The 13,865-nt window shown below is 46.6% G+C and overlaps 2 protein-coding genes across 13 annotated transcripts in view; one reads left to right on the forward strand and one right to left on the reverse strand.

The window, feature by feature from the left end:
• Positions 1 to 245: 245 nt before the first annotated feature.
• MED8 (mediator complex subunit 8) lies at positions 246 to 10,922 on the reverse strand. Of its 2 annotated transcripts, none has more exons than XM_040609971.1 (7): positions 10,834 to 10,922; positions 7,600 to 7,718; positions 6,391 to 6,535; positions 5,578 to 5,718; positions 5,085 to 5,166; positions 3,790 to 4,038; positions 246 to 745 (listed from the first exon to the last, which is right to left on the reverse strand). In XM_040609971.1, the coding sequence occupies exons 1-7, from the start codon at positions 10,837 to 10,839 to the stop codon at positions 681 to 683; spliced, it is 807 nt and encodes a 268-aa protein (XP_040465905.1). In that variant the 5' UTR covers positions 10,840 to 10,922; the 3' UTR covers positions 246 to 680. The 2 variants fall into 2 exon arrangements, with proteins under 2 accessions (XP_040465905.1, XP_040465906.1); XM_040609972.1 differs by lacking the exon at positions 10,834 to 10,922 and adding an exon at positions 10,366 to 10,574.
• A 6-nt stretch (positions 10,923 to 10,928) lies between these two features.
• Positions 10,929 to 13,865, forward strand: part of SZT2 (SZT2 subunit of KICSTOR complex) — a 60,536-nt gene continuing 57,599 nt past the window's right edge. For all 11 annotated transcript variants that reach the window (XM_040609973.1, XM_040609974.1, XM_040609980.1 and 8 more), the window contains exons 1-4: positions 10,929 to 10,989; positions 11,232 to 11,357; positions 11,516 to 11,689; positions 12,036 to 12,206. In XM_040609973.1, the coding sequence (XP_040465907.1) occupies positions 10,960 to 10,989; positions 11,232 to 11,357; positions 11,516 to 11,689; positions 12,036 to 12,206 (501 nt within the window). In that variant the 5' untranslated portion in view covers positions 10,929 to 10,959. The remainder of the gene's footprint in view (positions 10,990 to 11,231; positions 11,358 to 11,515; positions 11,690 to 12,035; positions 12,207 to 13,865) is intronic.

Below are 13,865 nucleotides of genomic sequence, written 5' to 3' on the forward strand. Positions count from 1 at the left end.
GCCTTGTAATAGTCTTTCCCAGTATTTTGCTTTCTGAGGAATAGTCATAATGAGTTTACAATAAAAAAGATGTTTACTCTTATGTTTGTGCCCTGCTGACTCACTTTATAACAGCTCTTTATGCATAAGCCTGCAGCTCCAGCACTCAGCTTCCAAATTTTTATGTGTATTTTAGTTTGGAGCTGCTCCATAGCCTTTCCAAAGGAAAAGGAGTCCTTATGACCCGAGAGATGGACACCAGTGTCTCACAGTGTGCATAACAAAGTCTTTATTCAACAAGAGGGAGTAAAGAAAGAGAATGCCAAGTGAACAAGCAGAAACAAGGAGCAAAGTGCGCCATGCAGCTCTTCAGGTAGGGAAAAGGGAAAAGGTTTCTATCAGGAAAGGGTAGTTGTCTCCAGGCCAGACCCGAAGGAGATGGGACCAATACCAGAAGCAAAGTCCTCTGCTCTGACTGAACAGAGAAGTACTCGTGTCCAGCAGACATGGCCACTAACAGCTTCACACAAGCCAGCCAATACTAAATAAAACCCAGGGAAGGGTCTTACAACCCCTATCTCCTTGGATATGGTGTGTGGATATGTCAAGGGACTTGGAAGCCCTAGAAGGAATCCAAGCATGTGGCTGCAGCAGGAACAATGCTGGTTAACTGCTGTTTCCTAGGTCTGGTTCATCTCAGCTCATCTCTGATATGGATGCATTGAGGCAGATTTGATGTTTGTTTTTATGCCACTCGGCATTTTTCCTGGAGAGAGAAAAAAGAAAAAGTGCAAAACCAGTTATATGAGAGAACGTTTGCTCAGGAGCATGCAAGACAACAACCCTGTCTGGACTTTTCCCATTCCACTTCAGGTACCACACTAGGCTTACTTGCTACAACAGCATCTTCCAGCTTCTGACCTAACACAATCAAGCTCTTCTACAAATTGGCATCTTTCTCTGTTGAGAAATCTTTTTGACAATTCCTGTGTCCCACTGCTATCACCTCAAATTCTATCCTTGTTCCATCTTAACCAAGCCTTTCTCTTTGTCAGGAGGCTCCTACAGGAGTGTAGGACTTGTTCAGTCTTACAGAAGTTGCTGGAAGCAGCACTCACAGAAGTACCAAGGACTGACCTCCACTTCCATTTCAGAGGGGCAAACACAAGAGCCTGTAACCCATTCCACGTAGCATTTTTTATAGTTAGGGCATATATTTAAATTACTAAGCCTCTCTCAGGTCTCTTAATTTCTTTTAACCGCATCCACCTCTTGGGCATTATTACTGTTTGCTGATAGCAATCACACACAGGAGTGTGTTCAAAGACACCATACTAGCAGCTTACAATAAGTGTACAGCACTACACAAAGCTAAGATGATGAGAAAAATATACAAAAAGACAATGATGAAAAAGCAGCACAGAAGGACATTCAAAGAACACTCCTTCAGAAAGCGGAATGTGTGTTCAAACTGGAACAGAAAAAAAGGACAGTTTCTGAAAATCAAAACTATAGTACAGCAGAACAAGAAAAGATTTGACGAGCAAATGGGTAAAAGAATAAAGATTATTAAACCTCCTCAAACTTATCCAAAGCTGGTTATTGCCTGCAATGAATTGGCAGGTGATCTGATACCACTTCAGTGCTAACAATCAGTAGACTAATACTGTTAGACATTACTCCAAAAGGAAAAGTGAACAGGACTGTAGTTCACCCACATCTGGAATACTGTGAACGGTTCTGGTGTTCCCAGTCTTGAAAACAAACAGAAAAGTTGCAGGTAAGAGTGACAAGGATGGTCCAAGATATAATTTTCACACAAAGACATACTAAACAGAATAGGACTCATTAGCTGGAGGGGTAAGATGGAAAAAGGAAGGAGGACCTAACAGACTTCCAAAATAATGAAAACTAGTATGGAGAAAGTAACTGAGAAATTATTCACCACTTCTCACAACACGGGTAAAAAGGAAACATGAATAGAATTATCAGGCAAAAGATTTAGCCATAAAAAGGAATTTTTTTTAAGCAAAGCATGCAATAAAGCTGTGGGACATACTGCCATAGGTGGTGCAGACCTCAAAATTAAAATTAAAAAAAGAACTGCAGAAACTGATGGCTGCTATACCCACTGGTCTCAAACCAAACTCTGGCTTAAAAACCCTAAACAACAACTGCTGTCAGGATATACTTCGTTCTCATATTCTTTCAGTCTCTACTATGGGCACTATCAAAAGCAGGCCAGTGGGACTAACCTTTGGTAAACCCCAGTATGGCTGCTGTTATCAAAAGGGAGCTTCCCAGTAACACAGGCTGGACAAGTGCTCTTGTTACCAGCACACTCTGCTTGATGTACAGCAGCAACTGTCTTCCCATTCTGGAGACAGCGTTTGTGGGTATGCAGCCAGGAATCACAGGGGCCTTCTTTGTTACCAAGTCACAGTGGAAATTACTTTCTAACTCTTACATAAATACATAATTAACTTAGGATTAATATTGTTGCTCAAGTTCATTTCTGAACAACAGTCATTATACAAGCAAGAAAACACCAATTAGGATATCTGATATCCAAAATCTCAATTAATATGAACATAAGAATGACAGTACAGGGTTAGGCCTGTAGGTCCCCCACACCAAACTCATTCCTGACAGCAGAAGACATTTAAGGAGGAATACCAGAACAGGGCAAGCCTGAGTGATACCTCTGCAGAATACCACCTCTGCTTCTAATATATGGTGGCTCACGGACTGGGGAGTCAGAGATGGTGTCTTCAGGATTAACCGTTGACTGATTTTTCATCCAGAAATTTACCTACTTACTTTTCCATCTCATATAAACCTTATCTACCTATTACACACTTGACAATGTGCTCTACGATGTAATTATTTAGTATTCAGTATCTTCCTTTTGTTCTGAATCTACAAGCCGATATTTTCATTGGTGCACCTTCATTGATCCTTCTGTATTATGGGAAAGAGTGAACAATCATTCCCCAGTCACCTGCTGAATACAATTGGAGATTTTATAGACTTCCATACTTTCTTCTCCCTACTCCAAAGCTATCTCCAGCAGCAGACATCAGAACTGCACATAATATTGTAGGTGTGGGTGCCCAATGGATTTATACAATGGCCGAATGATATCCTGTTTCTCTGTCCCTTTTCTAGTAATTCCTAATATTTGGTTTGCATTTTTGCCCCAAGTGTACATCCAATTAATGTGTTTACAGAACTATTATATCATGTATCTATTTCCCAAATACAAGTAACTAGGTTAGAGTCCAAGTGCTGGACATGCAGTCAAATTGCTATGCCTATGTGTTTCACTTTATATTTAATACAAATGTAATCTACTATTAAGTGAAGTCACTTGGTATATGAAATCCTTCTGTGACTCTTTACAGACAGATTTGTTTTTTTCCTTACCTTAAATAACTCAGCATCATCAAACCTTTCCACTTTATTGCCTACCCACAACTCAAATCTGACCACAAAACCCCCAGAATAGATCCCTGCAAAATTGCACTGTGATCTCCCTCCACATTGATTCCTATGTTCACTAAGTCTGTTATTAAGATGGTAATGCGGGGTGAGTTAAGCTGAAGCTGGATGGCTGGGATCCATTTCAGCCCCTGAGCCAATTTTAAGCAGGTATTACTCCACTGTTACAACCTGACTCATGTTATTAAGGCAGAAAGGAACCTCTTACTCAGTTGTATCTAAAAGGTGACTGGGGAAGAATCTCTACATCTGCAATTGTCCTTCTTGCTCCCTGCATTTCAACTGCTTTCAGATATGCAACTTATTTACCTGGCTGTCCAGCTTGTGCCATCTGCACCCCTGCCAGCATTGGCTGCTGCTGAGCTGGTGCACCTGACATTGGGACCTGCTGCATGCCTGAAGCACCTGCAATGATAGCACCAGCTCCTGGTTGGCTTGACTGGACAGACCCTCCAGAGCCAGGGGGTCTTCGGTTTGACAGTCCTTTCCCAAAGGCCACAGCTGCTACCAGTGCATTGGTATCTGCAGGGTTGAAAGTCTGCTTGTTCTGTCGTAAACCTGTAGAAAAAGAAGTTATTTTGGAACGTTTCAGCAATCAATTCTAAACAGTAGCATAGCTGGTCCTGAATTTACTTTTCTGTTATTTTGGTGCATGTAATAGAGATCAGCTTCTAACAAGCTGTCCTAGAAGAGTCTCAGAAGGGTCCAAGAAGCTGTGAAATCCAAAAGACTGGTGATCCAAGAGCTTTTCCACTGAGAGCAGCACATACGCTGCTCAGGGAAGGAGGACAGAGGGAGCCAACTCCTCCATGCCCATGAGAGTGTCCCCACTAAAGGCTCTTCCATGCTGAAACCTACAGCAGGTAACAAGCACTGTGTTCTAGATAAGCAATGGCAACATCCCCTTTTGGAGGCTCATGAGCAGCATGGTGTCTGCAAGTTTTTCTACCACACGCCTGCCCAGTTACACTATGAATCCTGGAAACCAGACAGAACCCGTGCTTGGGTCCTTGCCTACACTATGTGTCAAAGGTGACAAAAAAACAGCCTTTGAGAATTGTGCATAGCACTCCCATGAATAGCGAGCAGCTGACAGCAGAGACCATTAAAATAAGGATGTCCAGCATCAGAGTCAGAACCAGAAAATGTTGACCACAAGTCTGAAGGAGCCATCATCTAGAGGATGTCACACAATAGCCTGCGAACAAATATGTTGTGGACTCATTCAGAACATAGCTAAGGGGCTTCCCATTCACTGCCAATGCACTTTCACAGCTATTTATATTAATCCAAGTTGATTGGGATGCTTTCTTGGTAAATACTTACCACGTCCTCAAAGGAGGATTTGGCAAAGGGTTGGAACAACCTTCCTGCCAAGCATAGGTCATACAAGGAGGACACACTGCGCCCACAGGACCCCTTTTCAAATTAGGGGGCTCTAGGACAGCCAATCTTGCATCTGCTAGAATGCTTTCATCTATGCTTCATCTATGCTGCTCATCTGTGTTTCCCATGCTTCAGGCTCTCTGATTTACCTGTTATGCCACTACTCTCTCAAGCCTGCTGCTTGGACCCTGTACCCCACTTCCACCCCAGTGACATACCTCCACTTTCAGATTCACGCTCCTCCTTACTGATTTTCTCCAGTAGATTTGAGCACATTTTGTTCAGACTTTGGATCTGTTTCTGCAAAATGAAAACCACCAGAAATCACCAGCATACCTCCAACTGGGTACAAGTCAGCAAGGTACATGAACAAGCTTTCTCTGTGTAACCAAACATAAGCATTTTGGTAGCAGAGTCTAAAAAGCCCTGTGCTAATGCATGCAGGAGGGCACTGTGGGGATGGGATAGGCTTTGCCTTTCTCTGACTCATCTGATGGCATCTCCTGTGAACTGCCAGTGGGCTGGATACCCTTGGTTTGTGAAACTGTGGAGGAAACCAAACTTCAGCTAGGGTCCGCTAAAGGAATCTCAGGCAGAAAAGGACACAGCAGAAACAGAAACTGCTAGATGGGAAGGTGAAGGAAGCAGAGTTAAGGGGCGTCTTGTGCCGTAGGACTAAGAGGCAGAAGTATCAAACTCTTTTTCACCTACCTGGGCCACATCAGGGCTAATTCGAGCTGCATCTGTGATCAGTTGCTTCTCCTGCTCCTCCACCTCAGGGTCTGGCTTAGTTCGAAGGTGGTCAGGCACCACCTCATGGCTGAACACCGGCACACGCCCCTCTGTCTGCCGCTGCAAGAGTTGGATGAGCAACACTCAGAACCTCCTCGAGCCCAGCACTCAAACAGCTCAAAAGGATGGCACAGGCCATGGTGCTGGAACAAGGCTAGAAGCATGCTGTGGGGAAACCTTGATCTGGAAAGCATTAGGAAGTTTCAACAATTTGTCTAGGAATTTGCACTGTGCTGGTTTAGTCAGAGCAACCCGCAGGGGTCTGCAGTGCAGCCCCACCAGCATGGCCATGATCAGTTGAAATCTTTTCTCACTCAAGCAGAGAATAAATGCTGACAGTGCATGCTGGAGGTTCTGTAACACACCTCATGTGGGTCAGATGACAAACTGCACATCTAGACAAAGATATCCAACAGAAACAGCACAGCTATGGCAGAGAAAACCAAGAGCTTGTAAGGAGACCTCCCAGTTACACAAGAAGACACTATCTCTTTCAGCCCCAACATCAGGAAAATAACATACTTATGAACAGGAACACCTCCTGTAAAGTATATCCACTGCAAGTGTGAAAGCCCCCCAGCAAAGCAGCTCCCTGTCAGAACTAATCATCACCTTTTCCTTCTCTACACCCAGAGCTGAGGAATGCCAAGCACAAGGAATGCCAAGCAAGCTGGAACAGATACACAAGCACATCCTGATACTCCAGGGCCAACACTCAGGGAATTTTCTTACCATGATCTCCTCATCACGGTCTGGTGACAGCACTAGGGGTATGATAACCTGGTTTCGCAGTAGGGGGGTCTTCTCATGCTTTAGCACTTTATTCAAGGTGTTCAGCTGCCCTGAGAGCAATGCGAAGCTGTCCAGAACTGAAGGCCTGGGAAAAGAAATCAAGGGGACAGAACACAGAAAGGGATGCCACAGATGGCTTTTATCTCTTCGTCACTCAAATGGCTGAGAAGCAAGGAAATAACACTATTGCTCATCAAACTGGCTTACTCCAGTCAGTAAGCAGCAAAACCTAGGGCTGAATCTGCAGGTACAGACAAACCCCAGTCCCTAGCGCAAATAGCTCAAATGCTGCAAATAGCTCAGGGACATTACAAGCAGTACCACTGGAAGCGGCAGTTGTTTGGGATTTCAGTAACATACACAGAAGCAATGCTTTCCTTATCACTAACTCTCCCAGTGCAATTTTAGAGCAAGGTCTGAGAAACAGTTTAACTCCTAAGCAGTACAGCCAGGAGGAACAATATTTATAGTTTGGCTATCCAGACTGAGCAGCAAGGAAGCAAAATAAGTGGTAATCTTGCCAAGGAGGTCCCCTTCAGCTTGCTCTCTCTGCGGGATTCATCACCTCTCCTACCTCCTGCAACATTAATGATAAACACTAACTGCCTGTGAAGCTTTGCTGCAGCAGCAGACCCTCTCTAAGATACTGTATAGTCTATTAAGCTGTAGCTATAACGTCTTTATGCTCCATAAGGAAGAGAACGCCACCTTGCAAGCCTCTCAAACTGTCTGGTAAAACATGCAGAACCAGGAAAACATAAAAGCTCAGTTCATAGCAGAGCCAGAAAAAGCCAGAAAGGTCAAGAAATGCATAAGAACCATTGCTCATTTTATAGGGTATGTGGGTCCCTAAGATACTTTGTTTGAGAAGCTTCCAGCCACTGCAGATGCAAGTCTAGTTCTCATAAAATGTCTGGATTAAAAGGTGTTAGCATGACTCTCTTACTATACAGCATGAAACCAATGGTTTTCAACTGGTTTTCTGGTGGAAGACGTGTAGCGGTTCCTCCAGCAGAAATGTGAAAAGCAAACTTAGGCCTACTGACAACAGGCTAATGCTTTTTAAGCATACTTTATGGTCCTTAGAGCCAAGTTTGGAACAGCTTCAACAGTTATTAACAGTGCCCCTAGCTCTGTGAGACACCTTACCATGTGAGTCGGTCATACTCGTTCTCCAGCTTGTAGATAAAACTGACCAAGGAGTTCTTCAGGTCAGCCACCTGACTGATGAGCGCCTCCAGGGTCAGCTCCAGCTGCTTCTCCTCTCTCTAAAAAAAGGCAAGAAAGACGTGGGATGACAACAAGGCTTAACACCTTCCCAAGGTGTTGTGGATCCACTTGCATGCACAGTCCAATCTCTCCTACATAGAGCCTCCTTTTCAGGGGAAGCAAACAGCGACTCTGGAGATAAAAATCCTATGGTTTCACACTGACCTCTTCCCCTCGGGCTGGAACACTGAGACAAGAGACTTGTGCCAGAGACAAACCCTTGACTACCTGTCCTTTTAAGACCTAGGTGAATATAGCGAAGACATTCTCACTTACACTTGCTTTTTACCACATCAGGCAGTCACCAAAGTTAGCTCACGCCACCTTTGTGAGCCATTTAAGCTAACCCAGCTCAAAGTAGATCAGCATTCCCTTCACTTTTTCTGACAGCAGATGTGGGCACAGTGATGTCTTCATCCTGTTGCAAAGTGAGTATAAGGTTGTTGTATTTTTTTTTACTACGGCCTAAAGCCTCGTTTCTGCTCCTCATCACATTCTTTACTTTCTTCCTGCCCAAATGCCACTTCCAGCTGCTAAAGAAAACTGGCAGCTCCTATTCTACTTGTGCCTTCCCAGCTGCAGGAGGCCCTGCTGTAACACAGATCACACATACTAAACACGCACACGTCACCTCCCGCCTTTTGCCCCGGCTTATTTTGTTTAAATAAGCTTTTCCACTGACATCCCCAGGTGACAGAGGACGGTGACAGACAAAGTGTCAGGACAAGGGATCTGTTGCCAAAGACACCAAGACATATCCTTGACTCTTGCAAAAACCCTTTGGAGTCTTATCTATTCTAATTTATTCATACTACAGTATTGCACAAAATGTAATTAAAGTCCCAGCCCTAATGAACTGCTCATGTAAGTTGGGAACTGTACAATAATAATCCATGAGGAGGGTGGGACAAAGCAATCAAATAATAGAAAGGGAATGCCGATTGGGAAAGCAGATAGAGTGACTCAGGCTGTTGGCACGCTTGCTATTGGGTTAGTTGTTGTTCTGTTTAAACACACTAGGCCCATGTGAGCTTCACCAGAGAGATGATCAGGTATCTTCCATTTTCACAAGAACACAAAATCATTATTTGTAGCCTGACAAGACTATAAAGGCTTTTTTTTTTGGTAATCACTGATCAGACTTCACTTCATTTATCCACCTTAGAAGAAACAGCTGAGTTAATTTTGTTAAAATTTGATCCCCAGTCCATGGAGCAGATTCACGGAGCGGATTGCTGGGTGTTTCACCTCAAGACAAAAGCGCTCTCCTCCATCTTGTGATAGGACTAGTCAGTTCCTGTGCAATTAAGAAATGAGTCTACAACTGTTTGCGTGCACTGTGTTTGTGCAAGAAGATTAACTAATGCCTGTATTACAAGTTGGGCTGGCAGCCAGTTTTACTGCAGGGGTGCCAGGCATATGCACCCACAATTCACCTGACCCATTGCCTGCGCTTATCCAGGAAGCCCTCAAGAGGATGAACAAAATCCTATTGCACACATGTTGCTCTTGCAGCAGCAGCGTACTGCAAGCCTCCTCCTTTCACAGGCTCTCTCCAAAGCCGTTAAGAGCTGGAAGCAGATGTAAGCACTGCAAAGCATGCATGCAATAAGACCCGTGTTTCCAAGGAATGCTGTGCCTCTTGTAGGTACACACTACATCCAAGCAATGCTGTAAGGAGTTTGTTAGCAATACAAAATTTCCCTGAGGTAGTACAGATAGGGCTTATGGGAGAGGTGGCTGAAGGACATCCCGATACGCAGCAACCAAGAGGTAAAGGTGAAATTCAGAGTAGGTAAATGTAAAGCAACACACATGGGAAAACAAAGGGGCAAAAAAAACACACAAAGAAACCTGACTTTCTGTAAACAATGACGTTCTCTGAGCTGATAACGTTATCACTTAGAAACAAAATCTTGGGATTATCTGAGGGTAACCCATGAGGGTAACCCATGAAAACATCTGTCCAAGGCTCAAGAAGCAGTCAAGCATGTAAAGCGATAATAAGATTTATTAGGAAAGCAACAGAAAACTAAGCATCATTATGCCATCCTATAAATTCATGCCTTGTATCTCAAATATTACATGTCACTCTTGTCCCTCCAACTGAAAAGGGATATAGTAGGAATATGTACAGATAAAGGCAACAAGGATGATCAAGAATATTCATCAGTTCCATTGATGCAGCAGTTAAAAACAAAGAGACCGGTACATGCAAATGGCTGAAAAGAGGAGAGACAATATAACAAACCCTATAGAAGAGGAATTGCAGGACAACCATCTTTGCTTTCTTTTCTGGTAGGACAATCAGGAGACTTGCACTAAGCCAGCAGACAGTGGTTTCAAACCAACCAAAGGAGGCAGATCTTTACAGCCCATTAACCTGTTATTAACCTCTGCAACCCTTTTCCACTAGACATTATGGATGCTAAAAATTCACACTGCTTCAAAAAGTAACTAGATCCTTCTTCTATCCATGAAAATCCATTCAAGGCTATTACACACAAGGGGTGTGCTAGCAATAGCTCACACAGAATAACATCAGTAGGTTATTTTGCTCTTACAACTTCTTTTTGGTATCGGCTTCTTGGCTAGTGGCAAAGCCAGGCTGCTGGGCAGGTGGACCTTTGGTGAGATAACTCTTACCACGGGCTGCAGCAAGGACTGAGGAGGAGAGGAGCACCCAGAAATCCACACACACGCTCACTCTCCCGCCGTGCTGCCTGAGGAGGCCGCCGCACAGGGAAGCCTCGGGCCAGCTGCCCGAGAGCGAGCCCACCCTGGCAGCCCGGCTGCCGCAGCCCGGCATGGGTCTGACCTGTGGGGGCGGCCGGGCCGAGGACAGGCAGGAATCAACCGCCGCGGCCGGGCGGCAGCAGCGCTGACACCGCCCCAGGCCGAGCCCCGCGGAGCTCGGAGCGTCCGTGGGCGGGAGGCACCGAAAAGCGGGGTCCAGGCCCAGCACGGAGCGGCCCCGCAGGCCGGCCTAGCTGGCTGCCTGCCTCCCGCCCGCCCGCGGCAAGGTCCCGGTCCCGGTCCCGGTCCCGGCCCGAAGGGACCTGCAGCACCGGCCCAGCCCCCCCCCGCGCTGCCCCCGGCCGCGGCGCCCCTCACCTGCATGGCGGCGCCGCCCCGTTGCCACGGGAGAGCGGCGCTTCCGGGTCAGCCGTGCGCAGCGGGGGCGGGGCCGGGCGGGCGGCAGGGGCAGGTCAAGGGGCGCGGGGCGGGGCCGCGCCGGACATGGCGGCCGCCGAGAGGCCGGACTCGGAGGTGGGAGCGGGCCGGGGGAGCCGGGGCTGGGCCGGGCCAGGCAGGGGGGACTCGGGGAAGCGGGGGTAGGAGCGAGGTGAGGGGTAGCCGCGGCGCGGGGGGCCGGGGCGGCGGTGGGGCCGGGCTGGCTGTGAGGGGAGGCGAGGGGTGCGGGGCCGAAGCAGCCTGGGGGCGGGCGGCAGGGCGGGGGTAGGCCCAGGTGCCCCCCGGGGGTGACCTGGGTCGCTGTGCTCCCGCCGCAGGTGGAGGAGGCAGGGCATGTCTTCCTCCTGATGAAGAAAGATTATCGCATCTCCCGCAACGTGCGCCTGGCCTGGGTCCTCAGCCGGCTCCATCAGGTCATCTGGGCAGTGCCTGAGCCGGAGCTGGTGAGTTGGTGTCACCACGGACCGATGTGGTGGAGCAAGCTGGCTCCGTGCCGCTCACGAGCAGCTGGAGCCTGCAGAAAGTTTTAACCCAGTTCCCTTCTCTGGTTTTGACTTCGGCTTGGCTTGACATTCTCTCGTGTACCGTTTACTTGTTACAGGTAAAGTCGGAAAATGAACTTGACGTTCTCAGCATCCTGCCTAACGGGTGGCAGCCAGACGAGCCCGTCCAGCCCAGGCCCTATCTCCTCGTGCCCTCTACACGGGTCACCTTCCTGGCCCGCCAGTACCGATTCGTAATTGAACTTGACCTGAGCCCTTCCACAGGGATTGTGGTAAGTGCAGAAACTGCCTCTTTGGGGTGTTCTGCATTGAAAAGCTGGACACAGTTCTGTTTGCTAGAAGGCTTATTCCTTTCTGTGCTAGTTTGAGCTTTTTCAGAAATCTTGTTTTTTGCGGGAGGGAGGCATGCAGTGCTCCTAGCTAGGCAGCTTAATGGCAGATCCTGCTTCTCTGCTGAATGGTCAGTATATGACTTTGTAGTTTATGGGGAGCTGTCACTTTAGTCCAGCTGCCATTGCAGAAGGGTGTTTGCTGTTGGCTCTGTGTGGTGGGGCAACCAGCAATGAGACTGAAAGTCCTAGAAGATGAAAAAGCCCTTCCCTTTCTCTGTTTCTGTAGGATGACTCAACGGGGGAGATAATTTTTGATGAAGTGTTTCATGCCCTTTCCCGATGCTTGGTGGGATTGTTACGACCCTTCCGTATCCCTGGTTCAGACATTATCTACCAGCCAGAGATCTTTGTCACTATCCAGGCATATTCCTCCATCATTGGTTTGCAGTCCCATCAGGTAAACTTCTGCCTCTTTCTTGGCATGGCTCAGCGTGTGAGCAGCTCTCTGTATGGGCTTCCTGTGAGCCCAGAGAAAAAAGTGGTGGCATGTGGTGGCTGGGCTCTGTTATCTGCAATGCTGCAGATTTGTCTTATTGAAATGTGCAGCCTGGTGCAGTGGGGAAGCTTACGTGAGCAACTTCTCTTTTCTGGGCAGGAAGCGGAGGTCTCTCCTGGGAGAGCAGAGCCCAGCAGAGCATGCCACTCACAGGTCTCAGAGTTGGGCCACAGGGAGTATTTCCCCTCATGTTGAATGTGTGCTTCTTGCTGTTGTTGTTTTGTTGGTTTTTTTTAAATCTATTGACTGATTCTTTTTGGCCTGTTATAATTAGCTTGAAGCATTCAAGAAGATCTGGTGTGCCCAAAAGCTTGTCTGCCTCCTCCAACTGTGTAGCAATGGTTTATTCAAAGATAATTGCCTCTTTCTACAAGCCTTGCTGTCTTTTTGCACTGGTATGAATCTGTTTCTGCTTGCTGGAGAGAGTAGCTGGCCTCAGTATTGAGATTATCAATGAGATTTTACTTGAGCCAGGGCAGGTCTGTTTAACAAATTGAAGTCTGGTTTATGGTGCTGGTGTGATTTTTGAAGTTTATGCTTGATCCCTTCCACCCCACAGTATTTTCACATTATTTGCACATTTCTGATGGTGGATTCAATCCCTTTGCTAATACCAGGAAAAGTGGGTGGTAGCAGGAAGAGCCTATTAGTCTGTGCTTGTTCCCTCCTCGTCTCTCCTCAGCCTGCCTCTGCCCAAGCCTTCTGCGAGGCTGCAGCCTTTAATGGTCTGTACAGTGCTTGAAGAAGGCGGCCCTTGCTTTGGTCCATTCTGAGGTCCAACCAAAGTAAGGTGCAAAGTAAGAAAGAATGCAGGAGTTTCTCCGTTTGCCAGTGATGATTTGTGTATCAGCTTGTCCAGCTATCCTGCAGATGCCATCGTGCTTTGCAATCGGTGTCTTCCTCTCTGTATGCCAAATTGGGCACTCTGAAATTGTTACGCTTTTCTTTTTTGGATCTCTCTAAAGACCCATTTATTGTATGAGGTCAGGAACTGTAATCTCTGGGTACAGCTGCATAAGCATTTTGTTCCTTTTACAGAGGAGAAGGCATATATGTGTATCACTCAGCCAGGAAAGCCTGTCGATATTGTAATAATTTACTTTTCCCATGATACTATGAGGTCTTGCCCGCCTGAGGTTGAGGGAGTAATGTGGATAACGTGCAGCATCCCGCCCATCTGTTGAGTTATTTGTGCTTTGTATCTTCTTTGCCTTGTGGTTCTGGACAGAGACGGCCTGCACAATGGTGGCGTCTGTAAACACAAAGGTCATGCCTGTCAGCTTGGGGAGTTTCTGTGGTGGCAGGCTCACTCAGCCACATCACTCAGCCTCTTTTGTAACGTCCAGTCTAAATTTTTCTTTTCTTTATTTCAATTTTCCGTTCCTTTATCCAGCCACTTACTGGGAGATAATTGGATCAGTCTATAGGTGAGTTAGATTAGAACAAACAGACCTTCCTTAGAAACATCAAACCAGAGTTAATGGCTTGTAACAAGAATCCCACATCACTTTCTCCTGACAACTGCTTATCCTAAAAGAAGGCAAATGAAGTAAAAACTTC

The sequence above is a fragment of the Falco naumanni genome, chromosome 11 (genome assembly GCF_017639655.2).
Source record: "Falco naumanni isolate bFalNau1 chromosome 11, bFalNau1.pat, whole genome shotgun sequence".
Classification (NCBI taxonomy): domain Eukaryota; kingdom Metazoa; phylum Chordata; class Aves; order Falconiformes; family Falconidae; genus Falco; species Falco naumanni.

What these genes read in the sequence shown, in the direction of transcription:
- MED8 (XM_040609971.1), bottom strand. An exon ending in GAGTATGACCGACTCACATG is followed by an intron (nt 6,536 to 7,599) that starts GTAAGGTGTCTC and finishes TTCTTTTCCCAG; the next exon opens with GCCTTCAGTTCTGGACAGCT. An exon ending in GGCACAAGCTGGACAGCCAG is followed by an intron (nt 746 to 3,789) that starts GTAAATAAGTTG and finishes TTCTCTCTCCAG; the next exon opens with GAAAAATGCCGAGTGGCATA.